The sequence below is a fragment of the Antedon mediterranea genome, chromosome 2, assembly GCF_964355755.1.
Source record: "Antedon mediterranea chromosome 2, ecAntMedi1.1, whole genome shotgun sequence".
NCBI classification, from domain to species: domain Eukaryota; kingdom Metazoa; phylum Echinodermata; class Crinoidea; order Comatulida; family Antedonidae; genus Antedon; species Antedon mediterranea.
In genome coordinates this window covers 13,590,145-13,605,022 of record NC_092671.1, presented here as the reverse complement: position 1 = coordinate 13,605,022, position 14,878 = coordinate 13,590,145, and the positions used below count along the sequence as shown (strand labels likewise).

General features: G+C 31.9%; 2 protein-coding genes across 2 annotated transcripts; one reads left to right on the top strand and one right to left on the bottom strand.

Annotated features, from left to right (window-relative positions):
* Positions 1-1,326: 1,326 nt before the first annotated feature.
* On the bottom strand, positions 1,327-3,281 carry LOC140039682 (ornithine decarboxylase antizyme 1-like). The gene is made up of 5 exons (XM_072085300.1): positions 3,002-3,281; positions 2,654-2,799; positions 2,414-2,565; positions 2,088-2,173; positions 1,327-1,992 (listed from the first exon to the last, which is right to left on the bottom strand). The coding sequence occupies exons 1-5, from the start codon at positions 3,084-3,086 to the stop codon at positions 1,880-1,882; spliced, it is 582 nt and encodes a 193-aa protein (XP_071941401.1). The 5' UTR covers positions 3,087-3,281; the 3' UTR covers positions 1,327-1,879.
* Positions 3,282-4,725: 1,444 nt separating this feature from the next.
* LOC140039681 (dynactin subunit 6-like) lies at positions 4,726-14,579 on the top strand. Its single transcript, XM_072085299.1, has 8 exons — positions 4,726-4,840; positions 6,185-6,249; positions 6,552-6,657; positions 7,187-7,275; positions 7,733-7,780; positions 8,180-8,322; positions 12,840-12,993; positions 13,875-14,579. Exons 1-7 carry the CDS (start codon positions 4,821-4,823, stop codon positions 12,951-12,953), a joined length of 585 nt encoding a protein of 194 aa, XP_071941400.1. The 5' UTR covers positions 4,726-4,820; the 3' UTR covers positions 12,954-12,993; positions 13,875-14,579.
* Positions 14,580-14,878: the final 299 nt, after the last annotated feature.

Here is a 14,878-nt window from a genome sequence, read left to right as displayed (position 1 = left end):
AATTCAGGCACATGGCAAACGCAGGGGTGTACCCCTAGTTGCTCAGGCAACACCTCTTAATTTCATACTAAATGTTTTTTCTGCCACCTAGTTAAAATTTAGATCCAGGTTTGGAAGAGCCTATATGTAAATTGACAGACTACAGTATAAAATTAACCAGCAGTCAACAATACCGCGCACAATTTACCGGCAGTCAGTGTTGTTTCTCAACATGCTCAGAATGAATTTCTGTATGTTTGTATTGCTTGTGTGTCTACAGCCTACCTGGACTCTTAGGCAACCTCTTAAAATAGTCCCGCTACCGCCCCTGAGACAGTTGGGTAGCGCTTGGTCTTCCCCTTTGACAGCTGAAATGAAATTATATACTACTTTTTGATATCTCTATCCGACAAACTGTCATATTGTAGGTTAGTTCTCCACTGTATATATTCTGGACCCCCTCATATGGCTAGTTTTGAAAAGTGCTTTTTTTTTACTTTGAGAATACAAACAATTGCATTGAAATTTTACACAGTGAGTTAATATTTGATTTTTTAAAAGCATAGTTTTCCCATAAAAACCCCTGCATTCCAGTTGATATTAATATTATGTAAAATAATATACAGTATATAGATCCATTAACACACTTCTACTCTGTTTAGTCATGGTTATCATGTATGTAAATGCATGCTTTTGATTTAATGTAGAAGATTTTTATGCTTTGACCTCGACCTTAGCATGTATGATAAAGTGTGAATAGGCTTGATCGTGTCACCAACAGAATACTGTACGTGTGACAATCAATAATCATATCTTCAGACAGGTGAAATTTGTATGCAGGAGGTAGCATACTTATTTTTCCATTACTGGGATTGCCTATTAGTTAGAATATTTTTGTTAGCTATTAGTATGAGAATTGCAGGCATGTCTTGTGTAATACATGATATAGATATAATAAATTATTAATTATTTTCCCTTCATGTACATTGTAAATTATTAAAGGCATTGCAAGATGACACTGGCTAAAACCTGGTAGATCTAGTTCCCTGTTTACTCAAATCCATATCAGGTGATGTATATCAAATTCATAATGTTGTTTATCATTATCTGTCCAATATGAATATATTGATCGTATTCATGCTTAAAATAACCGATATTCAATTAATGACCATATGCAAGTTGTAATCATAAATGGGCACTTATCGGTATATTCAATTGATTGACCATATGGCATTTAAAATATTCATTGCAAGTATTTTAAACACAAAATGGCAACTCATTCAGCAATATCCGACAGTGTCACTCCAAAATTGCACATATATAAAACACTTGACACAGTAATTTAGCAATAGGTCAAATTTATTTGGTACTAATGTGCAAACCTGAAGTGTAAATTCGGTACAAATATTTTAATATAAAGCACCAAGCATATACGTTTATATTTTCTTCCCCGTAAAAAAAAATGGTTAATGGCTTTTTACCTATAAATATAGCCAATTCATTATCACCATTAAATACCTTTCTTGAGAACACTAAAATATACAGTACTACAATACATAAAGATGGGCAAGCTTTAAAACACAAAAACCTAAATATAACAAGCATACATAAACGGCACTTATAAGATAACGAAAAAGCGAAATGAAAACTAACCACATTTTATGAATAGAATCAGCGATAAATCTTTATTTGTCTTGTATACTGTACCATTACGCTTTATTTGATTAATTTTAGCATACAGTAAAGTTTTATTTATTTTCTCAACATAAATTTATACAAAATACGATAATTACCCCTTTCAGAATTTAAAGCTTTAAAGTAAAGTACATAATATGTATTAATAGCAAAAAGCATTATAGTATTTAAAAACACTTCAATCCATGTCAGTTAGGGCTAGAACTTAGTCAATTTCATACACCATGAAGAAATAATCAGTGTTTTTGTTAAAAACCAGTGGACTCTGCGGCGCCAATGCACTGAATCCTTGATACATGAAAGTCTTTATAAACATACCTAAGGGAAAAAAACAAATATTGAGATTGAGAATTTTACTTTAAAATGTTTTAATCATTATTTAATTAAATTTATACAGTGTATACAAAACTTACTTCTCATGTTATTATCTTTTACGAAGCAAACCACCACGTGACTGCATTTCAGACTTTCTTCAGCAAAGTCAAGCAGAGAAACAAAACTAGAAAAAAAAAAGGAAAAAAATTATTACTTTCTAGTTGTTTTCAATTAAAATGATATATTATATGTATTACCACTGAAAGGAAGTGAAGATCAGACATCAGGAAGAGACTGGTAAAGTAATATGATCAGCCTAATTTATTTACAATTCATCAGAAATTACATGGTTTATTATTATTTTGAAAGAGAGGAAATGTATGTTTATTGAAGAAATATAATGCGAATACATTATTTCACAAACCTGTCTCTACTTCCGTCTGGCAGATCAGTAATCTCTACATAGAGGCAGCTCTTGTACATCACAGCATCCCATTTAACGATTAAATTGTCAGTCAGCTTGTGCAAAAACCTCAAAGAGATGCGATTCTCAGCGGTGCTCGATGGATCGCCCTTCTGCAAAATACAATAAAACATTTTTAAAATATGTATTTAATAATAATGATATTCACATTATTGTCAATGAAGCTAGCTTGTGACTTACTGAGAAAAGGCGACTGACGAAGAAGTCGTCAAAGTCAGATTCATCTTCTGACCCTTCGAGTATGAAGGATTCAAAACCCGAAGAATCATCAGGAACACCACCCTGGGCGGCGGCCAAGTTTGAAGCAATGCAGTTTTCCACGCTCCCTGTTTAAAAAAATAAGGTTTAATGATAGATTATATTTCTTTAAAAAATTACGGTTGACAATGACATCATGCCCACAAAAAAAAGAACAAATAAGTTATCTACTCTAGGTAGGCCTAGGCTAGTTAATATTTTCTCCGATACATCCAGGCCTACCGTACTGTAACTAATGGGGTCTATACCAGGCCTAGGCTAGATACTTACAGATTGGCTTCCATTTTAATATTCGAGATCGTTCCACCGCTGCTGCTAAACAAAGATCTGCTACCTTGCGACGTTTCTTCTTCATTGTGTATAAAATTCTGGTCAAAAGACGTGGTTTTATTAGTTGATATAACCATCTAGATATTATTTAGAACAACCTAAGATTGTAAAACGTATTACGAAGTATAAAAGTAACTTTGGTTGAAGGTTTTTCGTTGGGATTTACGGTACGTGTCACAAAACAAACCAAGGCAGCGAATTTTATTTCTCAAATGACGCAATTTAATTTTCCAGCAGCAAGGTCTCTTTTTTGTGTGGTGGCGCAAACTACATTTTTTCATAATTCAAAGTTAAAATTACAATTGTTTTTCTAAATTATTATTATTATTATTATTATTATTATTATTATTATTATTATTATTATTGTTATTATTATTATTATTATTATTATTATTATTATTATTATTATTATTATTATTATTATTATTATTATTATTATTATTATTATTATTATTATTATTATTATTATTATTATTATTATTATTATTATTATATCAACATTTATATAAAGCGTCAATTCAAAGACCGAGGTACAAAATCAAAGGCGCTGGGCATGTTAGTGGTCAAAAAAGTTTTAAGCAATTTTTTAAATAAGGCAACAGAAGAGCAGTTAATTTGTAAAAGAAAACGATCTATGACCAAAGGTTTTAGTGGAGCATGCGTGGAACAGAGAGTAAAAAATCATCAGATGATCTAAGAGTCCGTCCAGGAACATAAAAGGTGATTAATTGACGTATGTAAGCAGGTTGGTTGAAAAGAAGTGCTTTAAAAGGAGCAATTTTAAATTTGATTCGATTGTCAATGGGGAGCCAGTGAAGTTCTCGAAGAACAGATGAAATGTGAGAGCTCATTGTTTGTAACAATTGGCCTCCCTGAATACATTTTGGAAAATGTTATCAATGACACAATCTTACTATCAGTTGTAAAACCTTTTTTTCACATTTGATTTTAACATATTATTATTTGATTCTATATGCAATAAACACACACTGAAGTACCCAAAACACAATTGTTTCGTCTAAAATGTAAAGCTACCATCTATGTACATAAGTACTTTTATTAGGATTATTGAAATATTTCCTTATTGAATGAACTTTTGGGACATGCATCTTCAAAAGATCACCCCCCCCCCCCTCCACAAAATAAATTAACAAGATTAATAAAATCAGATTTTATTTGAATGAAGTTATTAACTTCCGTCATAAAATAAACTTCCAATAAAATTAATGATTTCACTTTTTAAAAGACCAAATAACTGTTAAATTTATCACAAAAAAAACATTGTCTACCTATGTTATTAATATTAGTATTATCATGTTTTAAATTGCAGTTCTTTTAGATATATTTTGTTTCTATCCGATTTTGGTCAAGGTGAACAACTGTTTTGATATTAAACAAATATTTTTCATATTTGTATGCATGACGCTTCGTTTGTATGAAAATGGGGTGGGCCAATTTAGATCGTTTTATGTTATGTGACTTATTCGTCATATATACTTTGGCTGAGTGAAATTTTATATATATTCTTTCAACACATTTTTAACATAAATATTAATTTAATTTAATTAAAGTAGTGCCTTCTGGTATGACACAAGGAAGGGGGAGTGTGGTCCGGTTGAAGGCAATTTTGGCAGCGTATGCCCTTCATAGAATGGTGGCGCTATACCAAAATACAGAAAAAAAATACGTTGTGAGTGTGCTCTGCAGCTTATTTAAATATTTTATTTTTTTGGATATTTCACGCCAAATAGGTTAGAATATGACCTCTCATAGACCAAGGTAACTTTGCAAAGTACATTTATTAACTTAACTTTGAATTTATTATCAATAAGCATCTTCTAAACCATAGTATGGCAGGCCTAGGCCCTATATGCCTTGACAGACACACCCACTTCTTATTAATCCAAACCCAACCAAAGCAAGTGTGAACTTGTTTACGGTCTTGGAAAGGAAGTGATCACCAAGGCCTACGCCAAATGTTACGTTAAATAACAAATAACAAAATAGCTATTAGTATTAAAGAGGGCAGAAAGAATGATGTAGGCCTACTCTCTCTATTATTACAATACATATTTATTTTTCATTTTTCAATTCTATGATTAAAATTGAATAATTAATATAATAACTAGAATTATAGAAAGCCACTCCGAGAGTGCATACCTCCGCCTACTGTAAAATTCTCCTACATCAGATTTCTCCGGTAAAAAAATATATATATATATTTGTGTGTGTCTTAATGCTGTTTGTGATTTACGCTAATTTCACTACAAGCATGTGTATGCGAGTTTGGTGTAATGTTTATGTAACAAGCCTTTCAATTAACAATAGCTTCAGTTGACTAACAATAGAACAGCAACGCGAAAATCAAACAAGTGAATTTGAAAAGAAATAGATTTTGTAAACTACTCGCATCAAAAATCGTGCGCATTAAATCAAATTATGTTTTAAAATTACAAATCACAAATTATAACTCTTGCCTCTTGTACAAAAATGAAGTTTTTTGGACAAGTAGTTATCGAAAAAATTCAATTTGAGTTTACTTGTTACTTTAAGACTGCCCGCCGGCTTTTGAAAAATTCTGTCTTTTTAACACTAGCAGGTCTGAAAAGTATACTAAAAAGTGGTCCAGAATTGAGACCGTGGTCCGAAATGGTCCCAAAATTTAATGGAATGGTCCTTGACCACATATCTATCTGTACATTCATTTTGGTAAAGACCTTGTAATTACTTTTTGAGTAATCCTGCTAACAAACAGACAGACAAACAAACACAGGCGATCGATTACAATTTACATATACCTCCTTGGCGGAGGTAAATAAATAAAAAATACTAATTAAATAGTTGTCAGGAAGGAAGTGGCTGAGTTTATGTATTTTTTTTATCATATGTACTGACTATCTCTAACTTCATATTCTGCATTGAATTAAAGAAGACCTAAAGTATTATAGGCTCATGCTCTCCAAATCTTGGGAATCCTACAAACTATAATTATGGATGGCTCAATCCACTGTAGAAGAACCAGTACTTACAACTTGTGTAGGGATACCGAGTTTGTCACTAGTCACTACTACCTATACCACGGGTATGACACAGGTGTATACAATAATATATATTTTTGTTTAGTGTTAAAATTGCACCAGGTGCTGTTGTATGTGTAGAAGCAGAACTGAAAGGAGACATTACAATTGGTAAGGTTCTTCTTTATAATAAATAATCAGCTTTAATGAAATCTAGACCTCACAGACTAAGAAAAAGACCAAAGTCAAAACAACCAATCCCATGTAAAATTCTCTGGTTTCTTTTTATTCATAATTGTTATTTTCATGCAAAATTATTCAATTTAACTCTTCAACAATCACAGATGTTATTTCAGAACTACAGTCAGAAATATACAGATTAACATAACTTTGTAAATATTTATTTAAATAATGAAACAATAATAAAAAAAACTTTATGTAAATTAGCTATAAAAGACATTCCTTTTGTGTAGGTGCTCGTACTGTGATCCATCCCAAAGCCAGGATCATAGCAGAAGGTGGACCAATCATCATTGGTGAAAGTAATCTGATAGAAGAACAAGTTGTTATTGTTAATAAGTATGTCAATATTTTTTTTATGCATATAATATAATTTATGAATAGAGTAAAATTTGTTTTCAGATTTTAGATAAATATTTATGGCACACATGGTGTTCCATACATACAATACTTAAGCTGGAATACAAAAACTGGGGGTTTAAGATAAATGCATGAGTAAGATTTGAGTTCCCTTTAAACATGGCAGGGTACGTCAAAATATGGTCGGGTAAAATCCATAGAAATTGGCTTATATGGTCTTCCATGCAGGTGAGACTAAGAATTGCTTTCATGATTTTGAGTGTGAGCATCTGCTATGCAAATAAATAGGGAACATTTCTGTCTTAATTATCAACATTTCCGCAGATTTATATTATGTCTGTCATCCTTTTCTTAATTAACTAAAGCTTTGTCGAAGAAAAGCGTCTCTAATTCTACCTTGCAAGTTATTTATTAATTTTATGGCAACTACTATAACATATAGATTCATTCCTTACTCTTTCTTACTTTACCACACTACATGTATTACTGAATATTTTTTCTCTTATAGAAAATTAACGACAAATGAAGAATCATCTCAACAGCCAACTAAACAGACAATGATCATAGGTGCAAACAATGTTATGGAAGTTGGCTGTCGTATCCTTCTAATGAGTTATTATAAAATTGAGTGTGATTGTTTTAAGCTCTTTCTAAATATAGTAGTGATATACCCAAATATGGTAGTAATATGACATCATTCATGTTCATATATGGGTACATCACCTTTTGATAATGTAGACAGAGCTTTAGACTGGAGTTTTCCAAAGAAAAACACTATAGACTCAGCAAGGATGGTTGTCTTTTAAGGTTGTTGTTTCTACTTGTGGAATTTTTTAAAAAAAACAAGAAACAAATCCTTGAAGATCTAATAATAGAACTGTCAGACTTTAAATAAAAAGCATTAGTTTTAAACATAATACTCAATTGAATTGCAAAGTCTTACTGTAAGAAGACAAATTATCATATCTCAGACACTAAGTCTAGTAAAATATGTGTACATAATGCAATAGCACTCAATTGGTTAGTATTTTCCACTTAACTATCCTTTAAACAGGCTGTGAAGCTCTGAGGGTTGGTAATAATAATATTATAGAATCAAAAGGTGGGTAAAATGAACATTAATTCTTGCATTTGACAACAAAATATTTGCCTTGTCAGAAGGAAATTAATTCATTTCATTTGTAGTATTTGATTAATAATAAGATTATCATAGTTTACTGTACTATAGTACCGGATTATATGAGAAAATTAATTATTACTGTAGTATTACTCATTCATTCAATCTTTTGTTTCGGAATCGCTGATCCTTAGAAAATAAAATTACATATAAATTAATTAAAAATAAACAAGACTGTACTAATTATTTCTACTCATCTCAAGATGGCATTCTACCATTAACTCCATGTATCGAATTCCTAAAATACAAAATATCTTTTGTGGCCTTATTATAGACCGTAAACTTTTAGACTGCTTTATTTATTTTAATTATGTTTTTGTGTAGCCGTTGTAGGACATAAATCAGAATTATCTAATGGTTGTATAGTAGGAGCATTTTGCCAGCTTACCAGTAGTGAAGTTCTTGCCGAGAACACTGTTGTATTCGGTGAGACCTGCAGTCGGAGGGTGCAAGCAGAAAAGCCTCAAGTAAGTTACATAATAATTTTTTTTTGACACAGCAAGGTAAAATTAACATATCAGTAATCATGGTTTAGTATCAGCATTATCAACTTGCTTTGTAAAAGAAAAGCTGGAAAATATCTTATTGGCTGCATCACGCTAGGCTACACGCAAACAGCAACCAGTACAGTCTATGCGGTATACACGTGGTATACAAGAGACAATGTTGAGAATTGAGAACCTATGGCCTAGAGGAAATACAATTATTTATGCTGCCCTCAATGCTGTTTATACAGATATACTCGTATTATTAAAATGAAGTCCAGAGCATGCTTATGGGTTATCAACAACAACATCAATCATTTACTGTGTAATGTGTTTAGTTAATGTAAGGGTTAAGTTTATAAGTTGTTAATATTCCATTAGCTTAATCCTATCTTCATGTTATTTTGTTTGAAGGTTTACATGGCGAAATCAAATGTTGATATAAAGTTTGCGGTACACCACATATATTAAGTTCTGAAAAGAACTGTGTGGTGGTGTACCCCAAACTTTATATCAACATAGCTCATATTAATTATATCCAAAGCAATTTTTTCAACTTTCCTTTTTAGTATAACCTTTTAAAATGTTTTTGGCATAAACACTAAAGTTTGATTCTCAACTATATTTTCAAGTATTTCATCAGGCACATATTAAAATGGAAAGCCTGTCATTTTTACAAATTTTATTATAAGCAAAAAACTTCTTGAAGCAATTTTCACATACTGTACTATAGCAAAAATAATACATGGTTATGAAAATGAAAACAAGTCAATGGTTACTGAAATTGAAAACTCTAAATTACTTATAAATGGCTGTAAAAATAGATTATATTTAACGTCAGTATATTAACTTACCACTGATGATGATTGCTTACTCTGTTTGTTTTGCCAAACAAAATATTATTAGAAAAAATTAGAAAAATATAAATACCTTCTAAACAATAGACAGGAAAACAATAATTCATCCATCTTGGCCTTTCATCATGACCTTCGCTATATCTCATGATAATTAGTACGTTGCTATGGTATTAGGAATATTATCTGTACCTAATTTATCTCTTTTCTAATTTGCACTTTGCTTATCTACATTCAATAGATTTTACTTTATCATCATTTCTTATTCAGCAGAGAACACTAATGTAAAACTAAATGATTTAATTTCCTGTCTTAGATTAAAGCTGTTTAATTTTGTATTTTTTATTGCGAAATATAATATTTTTAGGGATTAGATTTTCTGGCTTTAAACTGTGACTTGTATTTGAATGTTTGCTGAATAGTGTATTTTCATTATATATTTGTTCATAATTTTTTTGAAAATGAATATGTTAATGTAACAGTGGTTCCAAATTGGAAAATTAAATATTGGGGAAATTTATAAAACCATTGCCAAACAAGTAGAGCCACTATAGAAATGTTTAAAATACATCAAACTATAGAGGGTGCTATTAGAAAAAATATTAGGTATTGATATCTATAGCAAACAATAGCCACACAGCAACATTTTGTTGATATTTCAAAAGCGGAAAATGGATGGAAACACATTATAGGTCCACGTAAAGAAGCGTATATATATAATAAATGTTTCGGGGTGTTATTTCAATACAATCGTGAGAAATTCACCATAGTAGGAGGCACGAGGATGCCTCAAAATATCAGAGTCTGCTGTAACATATGTTATTTTATTAATTTGTAATTTTTGAACAAAAATAGGTCGGTTGCACTCTCATATCTCTGGCGGCACCTATTCTAGTCAAGAAACAATTAAACTGCAAATATGCCAGCAAATGCCACTATAGTTATTATTTGTGATATCTTCATGCTCATCATAAATGTAACATGAGCAAGATTGATGAATGCAATCTATAATAATATATGAAATTGTATGAAATATGACAATTTTTGTGATTAAAGAATTTTATTAACAATGTTTATTTACCACATTAATTATAAAAAAAAAAACCACTTCCGTTTGCTCTTCAAATGTTCTTGATTTCTGTTTAGATTGGAGCGATATAAAAATAGTTTTTTCAAATGTATCCCTATAAATGTTGACATATCTGAGGCAAGATACTTTTTTCTCATTGTCTCATCTTTCAGATGGGACATTATGGCGTTGCATAGTGTAATAAAAAAATGTGTTTTCTCATTTAATTCACCACAACACCTGAATTTTTCATAATTAAATGCATAATATATTCAATAAATAGATTCCATTCTGGTTTGTTTAGCATAATACGTACGACAATATGCTAAGCAGCTGTTGATTAAAAAACCATATGTTTTTTCATAATCATTATTCAATTTTTATTATCTTTCAGAAAATTGATTTATTCCCTTGAAAAATTAATTCTTTTAAAATTATTAATTTGCAGATGCACTTGAGATAGGACCCTGATCATGGTGTAAAGATATTATATGAATTATTCATTGTCTTTAATTATAAAAAGTTAGACAAATGATTCAAGCATTTTGAGGGTTCAGATTGTTTTTACAGTACAACCTCTATTTAGGGGACACACTCAAAATGAAACAAAGTTGTGTCCCCTGAATAGAGGTTGTCCACAATGTTAAAACATATTCCTCATTTGTTAACTTTAAAGTATCCCCTTAATATGGGTTTACTCTGAATTGGGGTGTCTTAAAAAAAAGGAGGGGGTGAGGCAGATACTTAGGGTTTTACTGTATTACAATCAACTGGATAATATGAAATGTTTCCATAAAACCTATATTTCCTTCCTAAACTGGTAAAGTGTAAGGTAGGCTAGTTCTCCCCCTGTATTTGCTGGTGTAAGGTAAGCTAGTTCTCACCCTGTATTTGCTGGTGTAAGGTAGGCTAGTTCTCACCCTGTATTTGCTGGTGTAAGGTAGGCTAGTTCTCGCCCTGTATTTGCTGGTGTAAGGTAGGCTAGTTCTCATCCTGTATTTGCTGGTGTAAGGTAGGCTAGTTCTAACCCTGTATTTGCTGGTGTAAGGTAGGCTAGTTCTCGCCCTGTATTTGCTGGTCTAAGGTAGGCTAGTTCTCGCCCTGTATTTGCTGGTGTAAGGTAGGCTAGTTCTCACGCTGTATTTGCTAGTGTAAGGTAGGCTAGTTCTCACCCTGTATTTGCTGGTGTAAGGTAGGCTAGTTCTCATCCTGTATTTGCTGGTGTAAGGTAGGCTAGTTCTCACCCTGTATTTGCTGGTGTAAGGTAGGCTAGTTCTTGCCCTGTATTTGCTGGTGTAAGGTAGGCTAGTTCTCGCCCTGTATTTCCTGGTGTAAGGTAGGCTAGTTCTCACCCTGTATTTGCTGGTGTAAAGTAGGCTAGTTCTCATCCTGTATTTGCTGGTGTAAGGTAGGCTAGTTCTCGCCCTGTATTTGCTGGTGTAAGGTAGGCTAGTTCTCACCCTGTATTTGCTGGTGTATGGTAGGCTAGTTCTTGCCCTGTATTTGCTGGTGTAAGGTAGGCTAGTTCTCGCCCTGTATTTGCTGGTGTAAGGTAGGCTAGTTCTCGCCCTGTATTTGCTGGTGCAAGGTAGGCTTGTTCTCATCCTGTATTTGCTGGTGTAAGGTAGGCTAGTTCTCATCCTGTATTTGCTGGTGTAAGGTAGGCTAGTTCTCACCCTGTATTTGCTGGTGTAAGGTAGGCTAGTTCTCGCCCTGTATTTGCTGGTTTAAAAGGTTTTTTTTTCTGAATTGTTGCAAATTAAATTGTGATCTTATATCTACTTTACACACACTGCCTTATGCACAGTATGGATACTATTATTTAGGAGATTAAAGTTCAATATTAGCTTTATAGCGAATCCAAATAATTTGTCTCCAATTTTAAGAATAATATTATACAGTACTGTCAATTCCTTCTCTCGCGTGTTTTCTTTGCATACTCAAGTTAAGTACTCTTGTGATCATAAGTATTATCTACCATCCGCCTTACCTTCTGTTATGCAAATTAAGTGTTATGCAAATTAGCTACATCATATCTATATTTTATTCCAGTCACGAGTTCTTAATTCTCTATTAATCTAAAATGGCCATAAACACATTTTGTTTCCTGAAATTTTAACATATATGTAATTTAAATTACAAAACCATGGTTTTCATATGAAATATGCATGCCGCTAAAGAGGATCGTGTAAAATTGAGGGTAGTGTATGTTACTTAAGTCAACATTTTGTAAAATTCGTTTATGCGGATAATATATTAATATCTAGGGAATCTACAAGGCCAAAGATGTGTATTTGTTGATTTCCATCATCAAAATGTCTGAGGAACCTCTAATCAGAGACCTTGTTTATGTCATGCCTTCTAATTATCAGACACTTTTTAGCAACCTTCACCTCTTATTGATTCTTCTAAAAAAAAAGATTAGATAGTGCTCCTCCTGTATTATTATCCACTAATTATCTACACCTTTTTATCACGTTCAATTATAGTGTGTATGTATAGCTTTTCTGAAGTTTTTTTCTTGATTACTATACAGCAAAAAATATTAATTGATTTTTCTTTTATCTTATTTTTAGCTACAAACATTGCAGCTGGATTTTTTAATGAAAATTCTCCCAAATTACCATCATCTAAAGAAGTCAACTAAAATAAGAGCATCTTCAACATCGTCTTCTACTTCTGATAAATGAGTTGCAACAGCTATTTCAAGCCTGTGTTAGTCCATTCAAGGTAACATTAAATATAGATTAGCTTTTCAAGTTTTAGATTCAGCCACAGAAATTATAAAACCAATGTTTACCCGTTGTCTTGGTTACACATGCAATTTAATGATGATGGTGCCAGTAATGTTCATGATTATACTGTTACCCTAGAAACTGTCAATAAACCATTCACTTATTTCCTGCGATGGTTTTAAGATGCTTAAAATTAAGTCGTCCGCAGCTGAGGTGCTCAGGCCGACAAACCTCAAAATCTTTTCAAAAACTTTAATCAGTTCTTTATAAGAATAGCATATAGATTAAATTTATTGAATACTAAGTTCAAACGTTTCTAACATCGTCATATGGGCGTTTTAACCAAACAAACATTTTGAATTATTTAAAAAAATTCATGCAAATTAATTTTCCAGTATTGTTAGTTCTGCACCTGTATGATCAATTCCAGTATAGAGCTTAATAGAGCATAATTTATTTATGTATTTTATTTATATTAACAGATGGAATAATAGTACATAGTTGATTCATTCAAGTTTTAGTAAAAGTAGATTTAACCTATTTTATCTAGAAGGCACCTACTGAGTTTATTGGTCAAATTATGAAATATTGTTTGTAGCCAAATTGTGACTATTCAATCTCTGAATTAAAGTTTTACTAACAAATAAGCACTGGTAATAGATTAATTTCCAGCTACTTTTGGATAAAGCTAGTCAATTCTCATTAATGTATCTATAATTTGTACAGTATCATAGACAAATTATATGATACATATGTGTATCACATAAGCATAACCTAACCCTAACCTAAACATAGTCATCATATGTGATACATATGTTACACTGTATTACAGAATTTACCTATGATACTGGACATATAATGCCATTTACATTACAGAAACTTTGGGATACAGGCACCTTCTTGTAACAATGCTTTTTGTACTGTACATGAATCTCAAGAAATACTGATTGGAGCACTTAGACTGGTTGGAGAAATACTGATTGGAGCAAGACTGGATGGAGCAAGAGTGGTTGGAGCACGACGGGTTGGAGCAAGACTGGATGGAGCAAGACTAGATGGAGAAAGACTGGATGGAGCAAAGTGAGAGAGATATATAGATTGAGAAGAGGCCAGTCATTTTTGGAAATCCAAGGTTTCTAATTTGTTTGTCAAGAAACCAGCTTCATCTTGGTTCAAATTGGACAGTTCCAATTGGAGTACCACACGCTTCCTTCGATATTATATCAATTGCATGCTGTCTTGCCATACTTAGATGAGACAAAATACAATTTAACACTAGCACAATATATATACTATAAATACAATGAACTTGTCAGTGTTATTCTATGAATTAAATAAATGTGAACTCAATATATTTTATGTCTGATCAATATTATGAACGTTGTGTGTTTTTCGACAGAGTATATTCCTTAGCCTGCTACCATTAACTAGCAGGCCTATTGTAGATGTATTGTCCCCCAAAACATGACAAATAGAAACTGTAAATGTATGCGTCTAATAAAGTTAATGAAAAAGACAAAATTAAATGGTTATATTTAACTAAATCCCAACAGGTTCTGGTTTTCAGTTAATTTTTATTTTCAAAATAAATCACTATTATTTGACATTGTGTTTACAACATTGTGTTCATTATTAATATTGTATTATATGGCAACAAATGATAGTAACGTAAATAGTTATTTTTTGGCAGTGGTTTTCCAATTGATATTGTTCTTCCTATTACCCGACCGTATTCTATTGGAGCGGATGCTGAAGGGTAATTATATATAGATTATAACATCTAGAAATGTATATTTTCCTGTTTCTTAGGAACCTAAAAAGGTGTTGGCAACGTTGATGTTGCTATTGTCATTCCTTAAGCTCTGTCTACATTATCAAAC